At 51.8% G+C, this 12,393-nt stretch overlaps 1 protein-coding gene across 1 annotated transcript in view; it reads right to left on the bottom strand.

Annotated features, from left to right (window-relative positions):
• The window catches only part of RIMS4 (regulating synaptic membrane exocytosis 4), a 51,977-nt gene that overhangs the window by 6,322 nt on the left and 33,262 nt on the right, over nucleotides 1-12,393 (bottom strand). The window contains exons 2-5 of the mRNA XM_080685765.1: nucleotides 11,252-11,390; nucleotides 1,242-1,354; nucleotides 910-1,011; nucleotides 113-252 (exon numbers count right to left, since the gene is read on the bottom strand). Of these exons, the coding sequence (XP_080541891.1) occupies nucleotides 113-252; nucleotides 910-1,011; nucleotides 1,242-1,354; nucleotides 11,252-11,390 (494 nt within the window). The remainder of the gene's footprint in view (nucleotides 1-112; nucleotides 253-909; nucleotides 1,012-1,241; nucleotides 1,355-11,251; nucleotides 11,391-12,393) is intronic.

The following is a 12,393-nucleotide window of genomic DNA, read 5'->3' on the forward strand; positions in this document are numbered from 1 at the left end:
CCTTCCTCTCCCTCTAATACTGTGCATGCGAACACATGCGCGCACACGCGCACACACACACACACGCGCGCGCACACACACACACACACACACACACACACACGCCCCTCACCTGCAGGACTTTGCCCTGGGGACTCTCAGGAAACAGCAGCACCTGGTTATACAGTGGGTCCAATGACTTGCGAGCGACTTTGGTCTTCTTCTTGGCAATGCAGACGCCATTCTCCAGCAGGTAGGCCTTGATATAGGCCGCTGGGAAGAGGCCAGCAGGGTAAGTTGTAGTGTGGGCCTCCAATGGTAGGCACAAGGAGAGCAGGGGGAGGCTGCCTACCACCGATGGGGATCAGAGTGCCCCCTTGGGGCTGTGGGAGGAGACAATAGGACCAAGCCAGGTGGTAGGTGTGGGTGGCAGGGTGCAGCCAGGGCTGGTGGGGCCTATTCCACCCCCACAGATGGTCCCCTACCTTCCCTTGCTCACTCTGTACTCACCTGTTTCCTTTCTCTGTTACTGACTCACCCTCTCCTTCCCTGGCTTATACATTCATCGCTCCCCATTCACTGAACAAATGTTTTCTGATCTCCCACTGCATGCCAAGCACCCTACCAGGTACCGGGGTATAATCATAAGCAGGAGAGACCTGGCTCCAGAGGCTGGTGTGAGCTCATCTTGACCAATCCTTGCCTTGGTAAGTAGGGGGTGCTGACAAGGTCAGCCGAGAAGGTCAGTTGACAATCTCAACTGAGTCCCCAGAACAAACCCTGAGTCACCAGTTCTTTGTGAGTCACTGGAGTTGAGACAAAGGAGTCCTCCACAGTGGGGCTCAATATTCTCTCTTCTAGATTCATATATCCCTCCAGACATGCTCTCCAACCTCCACCCCACCTTGCAGTGGGGAGGGCACACCACACCTGGCAGTGTCTTGGAGCCTGGCTTGGCCGTCAGTCCCCGCGCCTGGATGATGTCCACTTCGAGCTGACCATTCCGCTCCTGCAAGCCAATCTCCACGTCCCCTGCAAGAGGCCTCAACAGATGAGACTGGGAAGTGGCTTCAAAGTTCATTCAAGGACTCAGACCTTCCTATCTGCTTAGGGTTAAATCCCCCTCCTCTGCTCCCAGCCCCAAATAACTCCCACACCACATGCCCAGGCTCCAGCAAATGCAGCCAACACAGAGGGGAAGAAGGGGTGACGCAAGCCTTCCCATGGGAACCCCCCTTAAGAACAGATCTTGGGGCACTTACCCATCGGTGTGGTGGCCAGGGTCTGGCGGCCCACAAACTGCGCTGGCCCCATGCTGCCCAGGAAGTCACTGAACTGTGCATCCGATGCCAGGCAGACTCCCCCGTAGTTAAGGCTGTAAGAAGAAAGGATGAGATAAAAGCAATTGTTCCCAGGGGCCAACCAAGGACTCAGATGACTCAGGTAGTCAACTCTAGAATGTCCCTCATGCCACGATGATTCTGTCCACATCCATCACCCCGCCTCAGGCAGACACATGCCCTGCCTCTCCCTCCCTTCTATGTCCGTGGCCCTAAACTCTCCTGTACCATCTCCCTCTCTCTCCTCGCCCAGCCTTAGGTTCCACCTCCATGAAATGGGTAAGGTGATACCTGCCTCTTCAGGTGGTTGTAGGCATGTTGGGAGATGATGCTTGTTGGTGCCTGGCTCCTATGGTTTAATGCCATGATACTCAGTGTGGTCCAGGGACCAGCATCACCTGAGAGCTCATTAGAAACGGAACTGGGCCCCTCTGCACCCCCAGCTGCTGAATCAGAACCTGCCTTTTAACACGATCCCAGAAGAGTCATTCGCACCTGACAGTTTGAAATCCATGGGACCAGTGGCTGGACCCTGGAGGTGTGCATTCATTGCTGCTGTAGGCTGCCCAATGTTTATCCTGTTCCTTTGGGAACAAGATCTCAAATCTCCTTTGGGGAGCCCCCTCCCCAGGGTATTGATTCCCACGGAGTGGAGCAGACCTGGCCCAGAGGCTGGTGTGAGCTCATCCTGACCGATCCTTCCCTTGGCCAGTGACTGGCTCAAAGGCAGGTGCGTGGCCAATTTGGCCACAGGAATCTGGTTGGGAAGCTTCTTTGAACTGTAGGGAGTGAGAAGCTCTTTTCCCACCAGACCTGAACCTGAATCGGACTGGAGCCTCGAGCAGCTCTCTTGCTGCCACCTGGAGTCCATGAACGAAGCCATCAAACTGGCGGCACTGCGTGAGCTCCTGGATTAAGCTCTGCCTGAAGCAAAACTACATCCTTTTTTTTTTTTAGTTACACGAATCAATAGTAATAACAACAATAATTATAATAATGTCCTTTGCTTAAGCCTATTTTTGTTAATTTTCTCTGAAAGGGGAATAATAAAATTCCCATCTCCTAGGTCTGAGCCGTGTGAATGGCCTATCCTCGCAAAGGGCCTCAAACTGCTAGCAACCTAGTCCTGGCTACTCAGCTCTTCCTCAACTATGTGAGACACCCCAGCATCATTCTAATAAATCTGGTTTTTACTTAAGTTATCGGCAGAGTTGCTGTAGGATAATAATTTCACATTTTAGCCTGTGTGCTTCTCATTTTCATATATTTACATATGTATATACGTTTTTTATTGATTTTTAGAGAGAGGAAGGGAAAGGGATAGAGAGATAGAAACATCAATGAGAGAGAAACATCGATAGGCTGCCTCCTGCATGCCCCCTACTGTGGATCAAGCCCACAACCCGGGCATGTGCTCTGACTGGGAATTGAACCAGTGACCTCTTAGTTCCTCGGTCGATGCTTAACCACTGAGTCACAATGGCCGAGCATCATTTTCATGATTTCCTGCCACCCCCTGACACCCTTTCCCCATCCAGGCCGTAGCCAGGAAACAAGACAGTGAGATTCCCGGCTTTTGAGCTTCAAATCTAAAAACAAACAGACTTAGAAGGATAAGTGCAAAACTAGGCTACCCTGACTCCAAATAAACAAGCAAACAAAAAACCCCAGCCTGGGAGAGCAGAGGTCAGGGTGGGAGGGGAAGGGCCAGGGAAGCGGGAGGATCCTCGAGGAAGGCCGGGGTCCCTGAGCTGGGCTGGCGGTGCTGAGGGAGGGCAGGAAGCCCCGGGTAGGTCTGGGAATCTGAAAGCAGAGAGGACTGTAGCTGTCCTTCTTACTGGGTGGGGCTGAGCAAAGGGCACGGTGCTTTGCAGCAATGGCTGCCAGGTATCCTGTGAAGTGAAGCTGTGAGACCCTCCATGCCCCAGAGCGGAGCACCTGTTCCTGCTACATCAAGAGAAGGCCAAACCTAGACAGAGGCAGAGTGGCATTTGAATCCAAGCAGTCGGACTCCTGAATCTCTTAGCTCAACAATTATGCAACAGCATCATAGAGAAAGTACGGGAAAAATAACGTAAATATCTGGGGACAGAAATGAGTACCTATTATTCTTGCAAACCCAAAGACCCTCATTAACAGCACCACAGCTGAGACCCAGGCTCTCTCACTCCACACCTGTCTCTTTTCCACCCCAACCTCCTGGCCATCTGAGGAAGGGTCTGGGGGCTCCAAAAGCCTGAAGTCACTGAAGGGGCCCAGCCTCCCAAGCGGAGCCTGAAATTGAAAGTTTCCTCCAACATCGTCATTGTCGGCTCCTGGGTTCCTGGTGAGATTGTGAACAGACAATGGGGAACTGGCAGGCCTGGTAATTAGCAGTAATTGTTTATAATATCTGGGCGGCTGCCTGATTTCCCATCCCAGGGTGCCTCACTGGCTGCCAAGGAACCAAGCAGACGCTCCAGAAACCCTGAACGGGTTTAAACAGGTTATCACATGCTCCATGGGGCTGGAGGAAGGAAGAATACAGTGGTGGCAGGTCCCTGCTGGCCAGAGGGCCAGCTGCACTGGAGACCCCACTCCACCTCGGGGTCTTCCAGGAGTAGGACGGAAGGCAGTGGATGCAAAGTCAGACCTGCTCCTGCTCCTCCCAGCCAACTGCTGGCAAGCTGGTGGTGTGTCTGCACTTGAATCTTCTTATCTGCAAACAAGACCACACCTACCTCATGGACAGTGTGCAGCCATTCCACGGGTGGGTGCCAAAAATCTCTGCTCATTGGATCCATTTGCAAAGAGCTTGTTGAATTATTACCACATACATGCCTCTACATAGACTATGCCTGGTATGCAGTAGGAATTCAATAAATGTTCACTGCCACACCCTTTAGCTGGTCCCAAACTGGGAAAATATAGTGGTTAAGACTGGACTTTGGCATAATATAGACCCTGAATTCCAGTGCTGTGCACCCTCTCTGAGCTGTATAAAATGGGAATAAATTGCAATCGCCTTGCTGAGTTGTTGGGGAGAGGCAGTGAGATAATGCAGGCAAGGTGCTTGGCCCAGGACCTGGCAAATGGAATAAAGGATTGAGATACTGTGGCCTGCTACCCAGACTGGAAGAGCCTCATCTCTCTCTCTGGCATTTTCCTGGCATTTCTGATTCCAGACCTGTTAGGAAGTGCAACATCTGGATGCCAGAGACCAAGCCCGGGCCTGGGGTGGGGGGTGTGGGGGCTGCAGCAGGTGGGTCCTCCCAGAGGTGCATGGCACACAGAGGCTTGAAAGAGGATTGCAACCCGTTCTCTACTGGCGTTTTATCTTGTGTTAATGGTGAAATGAGATTATCTGCATTTCAAATCCTGTTAGTTTTGTTTGAGGAGCTGAAACCCATTTGTCTTTTATTATTAATCTTCGACCTCTGTTTGGCCCTGGATTTTCCATGCTCTCCGTGGTTAGAGAGGTAATTGAGTTAGTTATTGGGGGTTTGACTCTGTTCCAGATAGATTACCTGTCCCAATTGCATCTGAAATTAAAAGGCTGCACAGCCTTCCTGGTTCAGAAAGGCTTGGGCGGTTTATGAGCTCTCTGTCCATCCATTCACCACCTGTCCCACACGTCCACCGTCCATCCACCTTCCCACAGGCTTGCTGAGCCTATCATACAGTCAGTTCCGCCATAACACGAAATATATATTCCTAAAAATTACTCTGCATGCACAATCCTACAATAAAAATCACAGAGCTTTTGGGGTTATGGCACAACACCCAGATACTATGTCAGTGTCACATCCAAAAAAAGAAAGACAGGAACATAGTAAAAATGGTAGCACGGTCTGGCACATGTTGAACGATTAAGAAATGCAGAAATACTACAATAAATATGGTGCTTTACTCTAACGATGCCCTGAAGTTTGCTTGTGGAAATGAGTGTCAGAAGGATTGCAGCTGGGAGTTAGTGTGAAGGGGAAGGAGGGCTGTTGAGATGGACAGAAACACCGGGTGTGGATGGAATAATACATGGGAGCAGGTTATGTCTGAGGTGTGTGTGTGTTGTGTTTTGCTACATGGATGCAAACTTTCTGTGTTCACCTACTGTTTCTTATGGATGAAGTCGTACCTGAGCAAAGGCAAAATATGTGCTATGCTAAATTATTCCCTAATATTTCAATCGTGTTGGAACAAATTCACATTTCCCAAGCAAGTGTTGTAGCAGAACTGATTACAGGCCAGGATACACAGCTTCACACAATCCTGACGGCGGCTTCTCCAGCATTCAAGACAATTCCAAACCTGCCTGTCCCCTCTTCTCCCCACACCCTGCCTGCTATGAGAGTATGGCCCATGGGCATGAAGCCAGGGATTTATTTATTTTATTAAAACCTTGTCCTGAGCCAAGCACAGATAGTACTAGGTTAGCAGCATTAATGTGTTTCATTCTCATTTAACAACTCAATAGAAGTTAGGTACACCTTACCAACATCCCTTTTACAGACGGGAAAAATCAAGTAACCCAACCAAGGGCTATGGCTAGTAAGTGGTAGACGGGGGACTAAACCCTGGGAGTCTGGTCTAGAGTTCATCTTTTTTTTGTTGTTGCTAATCCTCACCCGAGGATATTTTTCCATTGGTTTTTAGAGAGACTGGAAGGCATGGGAAGAGACATAGAGAAACATCGATGTGAAAGAGACACATCAACTGGCTGCCTTCTGCACATACCTGCATCTGAGGTATGTGTCCTTCACTGGAATTGAACCCAGGACCCTTCAGTCCGCAGGCTGATGCTCTATCCATTGAGCCAAACCGGCTAGGGCTAGAGTTCATCTTCTTAACCAGTTTGCTATACTGTCTCTATGTGCCCTGAGGGGACCAGAGCCTTGACCAGAGCAGAGTACAGGGATTTGCAGTCCAAACTTGGGGGTCAGGTAGGCCTGGATTTGAATCTTGACTCCTCACTCACCAGTTGTTGAGACACACCTCTCAGAGCCTGGGATTCCTTTTTGGAGAAGTAGAGATCAATACTATCTCTAGAGGTTCAGGGTAATGATAGGATGCCCCTCAGTACTGTTGTAGATATTAATAAGAGAAACACCTCAGAACAGAATCCGGCATAGTCAAAGGCTCATCAAACACTAATGCTTATTAAGCCCTGTCTCCTAGCTCACAGCCACATCCAGACCTGGTTTGTCCTTCGGACTCCATGACTGTGCTAACTGCAGGGTGGGGAAGGGGGTTCTGACAACCCACCCAGCCTCCTGGGTCTTTGGTGATTAGCAAACAGCCTTGGCAGGAATGAGCCTCTGAGCCCGGGGCCCAGGTGGCCCGGCCATCAGCTCACACTCTGCTTTCTAGAGCTGTGGGCACAGTGACCCAGACACCCAGGGAGCTGGATGCTGATGACCCAGACACCTCCGGACAACCAGAAGCAGAGGGAAGAAGCAGGAGGGGCGCTGGCAGCCAGCTCAGAGAGATTGGTTTTACAGAGAGGATGCTGAGGCCCCGATTCTGTGTGATGAAGGAGACTGGGAAGGAGTGGGGAAAGTAAAATGTGTACATGCTTCGGTTCATGGTACCTACCCATCATTCAACAAAATTTGCAGCTTATCATCTGTGGGCCAGGCCCCCTGGTGGGTAGGCACTGAACTCAGTGTCTAGTGGGACAGACAGACACACATGTGACAATTACCACAGAGTGGTAGGTGCTGTGATGGAGGAAGAATGAACTGGAAGATGCTGATACAGTCAGAGGAAGGGCAGACCATGCTGTTCCATTTCCCCTGCCCACGCCCAGGGCAGACATTGCTAATCAACCTCAGCACACCTGCCAAGCCTGACTGGGCTCCAGAATCCTTCTCAACACAGCACTCCAGGGAGCCACTATCAATTAACTAGAGCTGGCACATGAGATGAAGCTTATGTGCCAGTTCTTAGCTGAGGTCTGAAGGAGGGTGAGTCAGAGGATGCAGCGGGAATAGGGATAGGAAAGGGGGTGCGAGGGGGAGGGAGCAACGAATGAAAGAACTGGAGGTGAGACAGGGAAGTGTAAGAGGTTCAGGGTGCTGGAGTGGCGGCACAAGGCTGGGGGCTGAGAGAGGCTGGCAGAGGCCAGAGGAAATAAGTGGTGAGTGGCAGGCTGTGGAGTTCAAACCAAAGGAGGATGTGCAGGTGTCCAGGCAGGAGTGATAGGCTCTTCCACAGGGGAAGGGATGGGGAGAAACGGATGGAGTCAAGAGATAATTAGGAGTGAAAGAATAGAGCCCAATTATGGGTGGGATCTGGAGTGTGAGAGAAGGGGAGCCGTCTAGAACCCCAGGTTTCTGGCTTGGGCAGCAGGACATGGTGCTGTGCACACAAACAGGGGGACAGACTGCCAACCCGCGCCCCCCAGTATCTCTTGGCCCTCACCACGTCACACTGACTTCTGACTGCAGCACATGCGCTTGTCTGGCCCCTGAGGACTGTCTCTGGCCTCCAGAGCCCCCTGTGTGCAGGAAGGGCAGGAGGGTGAACCAGAGCAGTCGTCAACTAGTAACTGATGAGTCTGAGTATAAATACTTCACTCCCTCGGCTCCTGGGGGTGCCTCTCAGGCACATGCTCCTCACTGGCTCCCAGTCCCCCCGAGGACTGGACTCGGGTTGCCCACAGTGGCAGCTGGCTTCTCAAGGTGCAGTTATTCCCCTGACACGTCTCTCTCACGCGATCCTCCACCATGGTTATCTGGAATCACCTCCGATAACCTACCGGCACCCGAATCCATGTCTCGGGTCACGAGGAACCCAGTCACCAGGGAGTATCTCAGGATTCAAGGGGGTCCAGGGAGACACTGTTGTCGTGGCCTTTTTTCAGGAGGCTTGAACCCTGCCCTTTGTCTGGGGGAGATGGGCCTGCTGGTGGGGGGAGCTTGGCTGGTTGCTAAACTCACAGCTATTCCCTTCTACCTTTGACTTTCAGAACCTCATTTTTCAATTGGGCAGAAAGAGGCTCAGAGAAAGAAAGCCCTTCCTAGCTTCAGGGATGAACCAGGATCAGTCCAACCTACTGAGGCCTACGGAAGGAATAGACGGAGGAACTCAGGGCCCTTGATGGCATAATTTAGCCATCAAACCACCCTGGAATCATCTATCTCCAGAAATAGATGCATCCATTAAGCAAGGGAAAGAGTCTAGTGCAGCCGTGGGCAAACTACGGCCCGCGGGCCGGATCCGGCCCGATCGGCTGTTCTATCCAGCTCGCGGAGCCGAAAGATCGGAGGGTTCTCTTGCTCTCCCCTCCGCTCCTTTACTTTGAATTTATATTAGTTCACACAAACACTCCATCCATGCTTTTGTTCCGGCCCTCCGGTCCAGTTTAAGAACCCATTGTGGCCCTCGAGTCAAAAAGTTTGCCCACCCTTGGTAGTGTAATGGTTAAGGGCAGACTCCAAATGCCTAGATTTGAATCCCAGCATCTGAGGCCACTTACTGGCTGTGTGACCTTGGGCAAGTTAATTAACCTCTCTTGGCTTCCATTTTCTAGTCTGTAAAATGGGGATAGTAACAGTTCCAGCGTCATCAGGTTGCTCTGAGAATTAGAGGAGTCATTTTGTGTAAAAGCTCTTAGCACAGTGTCTGCACACAGCCAGTGCTCAGTAAGTGTTAGCTCTAGGGCATCACTGTTGAGCCAGTGCTGCTCAACCTTAATGTGTCCGTGACCCCCCTGGGGGCCCTGTTAAAATGCAGACTGATTCAGAGGGTCTGGGATGGAGCCTGACAGGCTACATTTCCACCCAGCTTCCAGGGGATGCCAATGCTGTGGGGCCATATCCGGAACAGCGAGGGCCGAAGCCACTGTAACCCGGTACAGTATAATCTGGAGCCCATGGATCTTCACTAACAGGTGGCCCAACCCACATGCACCCCGTCCCCAGCCCCAAGGCCTGGGTAGGATGCAACATTTCCCAAGTTCTCTATGCCTGTCCTTTGCAGTTCTCACCACTGCTAGTTGCTTCATCAGAAGAAGGCAGGGTCCTCAAGATGCACAGCTCAATTGTCTTGTACACTCTAAGTGCCCGATCCCATTTGCTGAAATAAAAATCCACATGGGGGCACCCCTGTGCCCACCTGCAGGAATACACACGCCCGGTGATCCAGTGGCTGGGGCAGACAGACCCAGAAGCGCCCAGGGCCGCAGGCGGGCGGGGCGGCTCAAGCACGCTGGCTTCCCATAAGCCTCGGCTGGGTGGCGGCAGGAGCTCAGGAGGGGGATGGTCACACCCCCTCCTGTTTCAGAGTCTGGAATCTGGGTCCTGCCAGTGCCCAAAATACCTCCCGATAAAGGAGGAGGCCAACCACAGCTCAAGGTCCCTACATGTCCCTTCACCTTCCTTTCCTCGCCCAGGTGTTGAGCAGGGTGGCAGCACCTGGCTGAGCTCAGCCCCTCTCAGGCGGGCAAGACTCTGCCTTCTGCTGGACCCCACATCCTCCAACCCACCCAATCCTCCCTGCACTGGGCTCAAGACATGCACCCCAAACCCCCTTTTTAAAAAATACATATATTTTTATTGATTTCAGAGAGGAAGGGAGAGGGAGAGAGAAATAGAAATATTAATGATGAGAATCATTGATTGGCTGCCTCCTGCACGCCCTACACTGGGGAATCAAGCCCACAACTTAGGCATGTGCCCTGACCGGGAATCTAAACGTGACCCCCTGGTTCATAGGTCGACGCTCAACTACTGAGCCATGCTGGCTGGGAATCTAAAATCTTTTAATAATTACAAAGCCAACATTTATCCTGTGCTAAGCACTTTACAGACACAATTTTGTTTAGGGTGGCTCAATGTATCCATTAAGATGCATCTGACCTTGAGGAGCAAAATATCCAAATAACAGCAGCTAAGTCAGCAACAATCCTGACAGCGAATAATAACCGCACTTGCTATGCGTCAGTCACTATTCTAAGTGCTTTCACATACATTAACTCACTTAGTCCTCACAACAACTTTATTACCCTCCTATGCTGCTCCCCTTGGAGAAAGGTGTGTGGCACCTCCGAGCCTTCATCTCCTGTTCTATAAAATGGGAATATGGGTTTGGCTTCCTGTCACTGCTCACGGCACCACACTACCCTCCCGTGACCTGGTCCTCCGACCTGCCTGGAAACCAACAGATGAGATGTTTGCTGGCCTCCTGATGTTTCAACAGGCCAGGGAACATGCCCATGGCCACTTGGGGTAAGTGGCAGAGCCAGGACTAGGACTCAAACCTCCTGACCCCCTGAAACTCAGCAGGGACCCACTACTACCCAGCTGCCCAGAATATCTTTCTCCAAGTTTTGCTGCCTTGCCAAGCTTCTCAGGTTAAAGAAAAATTTGTTCCCTTCTCCTCCTCCTCCTCTCCCTTCCGCCGGTCCTCCTCCTCTTCTCACCCTCTGGAAAGTCTCTCTAGGGGGTGGGTGGAACGGCAGCATCTGCCAAGGCAAGGCCATTCACAGAGGCCAGAGATGCCCCGTTTAAGAGGGGCTGGAGGTGGGAAGGCTTTCAGCCAGCAGAAACCCCCAGCCATAAGGCAGGGCCCGAAATTTCGGGGAGCCAAGGTGGAGGCTGAGCATTGTGGTATTCTCTTTATAAAAATGAACCCATTTAGTCTTCCTAACATCCCTTTAATGTTAATATTTATCCTCATTTTACAGATGAGGAAACTGAGGCACAGAGAGATGACCTGACCAAGGTCACACAGCCAGTGATGGTGGAGCCAGGATTCAAATCTAGGCAGTCAGGCACCAGAGTCTGGCTGTCCTCGGTCTTCCTCAGAGCTTCCTTGCTTCATTGCCTCCCTTTTGAAGACAGGACAGCGTGGGAACCCTCAGCCAATGGCCCTCAAAGTCTGAGACCCTCCCGCCCCATGCCAGGGAAGACCGAGAGCCAGGAGGCCTGGGGGCAAGCCGGGTGCACACTCACTTGCCCTCCGAGCCGTAGCTGTTCATGCTGTCCTCGATGGACTCATGGCTGGTCTGGCGCAGCGTCCGGCTGGGCATCTCCACTGCCAGGCCTGTCTCCGTGCTCCTCTGAATGGCCCCCTTCAGCCTCCGGCTGTCCCCTTGTTGGCAGAGAGGCAGAGGGAAATGAGGAGAGACACAGGGTGGGAGAAGACAGAGAGGCAAGACAGCTGGTTAGCATTGCAGTGGCTGGTGGTGGCCTGCTTTGGTCCCACCCCCAACCCATCAACCTCCTCCTACCACTGGCCTCACCTGCACCCAGCCTCCAGGGAGCAGTCTCATTCATACCCACCCCATAATCAGTATCAGATGTGTTCTCTTACCTAATGGATTCATTTACATGGACTGTCTCTGCCCTTTGAATTGGAAGTCATGTCTCCCCTGCAACCTTCTCCAAATCCTTTCTCCTCCTCTTCTTCAGCTCCTATTTATTGAGCACCTACTCTTGTCAACCCCAGCACAACTGGCAGTTTGGATGGGATACTGCTTTGTTGTCAGGGATGTCCTGTGAATTGTAAAGGTCTAACGGTAACCCTGGCCTCCACCCAGTTAATGCTAGTAGCACCCTCCAATCCAGTGAGACCATCAAAAACGTCTCCAGACATTGCAAAACATCCCCTAGGGGCAACAGTCACCCTCGATAGAGGACCACTGATTTAGGCCACTGGCTCTGAAACCAGATTGCCCAGGTTCAAATCCTGGATCTTTTTCTCTTCGGCTGTGAGGCTTTGGGCAAATTACTCAGCCTCTCTGTGCCTCCATTTCCCCACCTGTAAAATGGGAGAACAACAAGGATTTAATGAAGACAAGCAGTCTTCTGCCCTTGCTATTCCCTCCCCTTGGGCAACCTCTGTCCCACAGCAGCTCAATCCATGGCCTCCACTCTGTGGTGGCATATCACCCTATCCGAGACCCTCCGTGACCACCCCCTGGCGTTCTCTGCCCTATGGCCGTGCCGTGGCTTTCTTCCCGACTTTCTTCCAACACAAGGTGCATTCTTGATGTACTGGCCAGCTTTCTCCACAAAGAAGGTAAACTCCGTAAGGGCACGGAACTTTGTTTTGTCCGCTGCTGAAGCCCCTGGGCCGAGAACAGGCCCAGCCA

The sequence above is a fragment of the Plecotus auritus genome (genome assembly GCF_963455305.1).
Source record: "Plecotus auritus genome assembly, chromosome: 8".
Classification (NCBI taxonomy): domain Eukaryota; kingdom Metazoa; phylum Chordata; class Mammalia; order Chiroptera; family Vespertilionidae; genus Plecotus; species Plecotus auritus.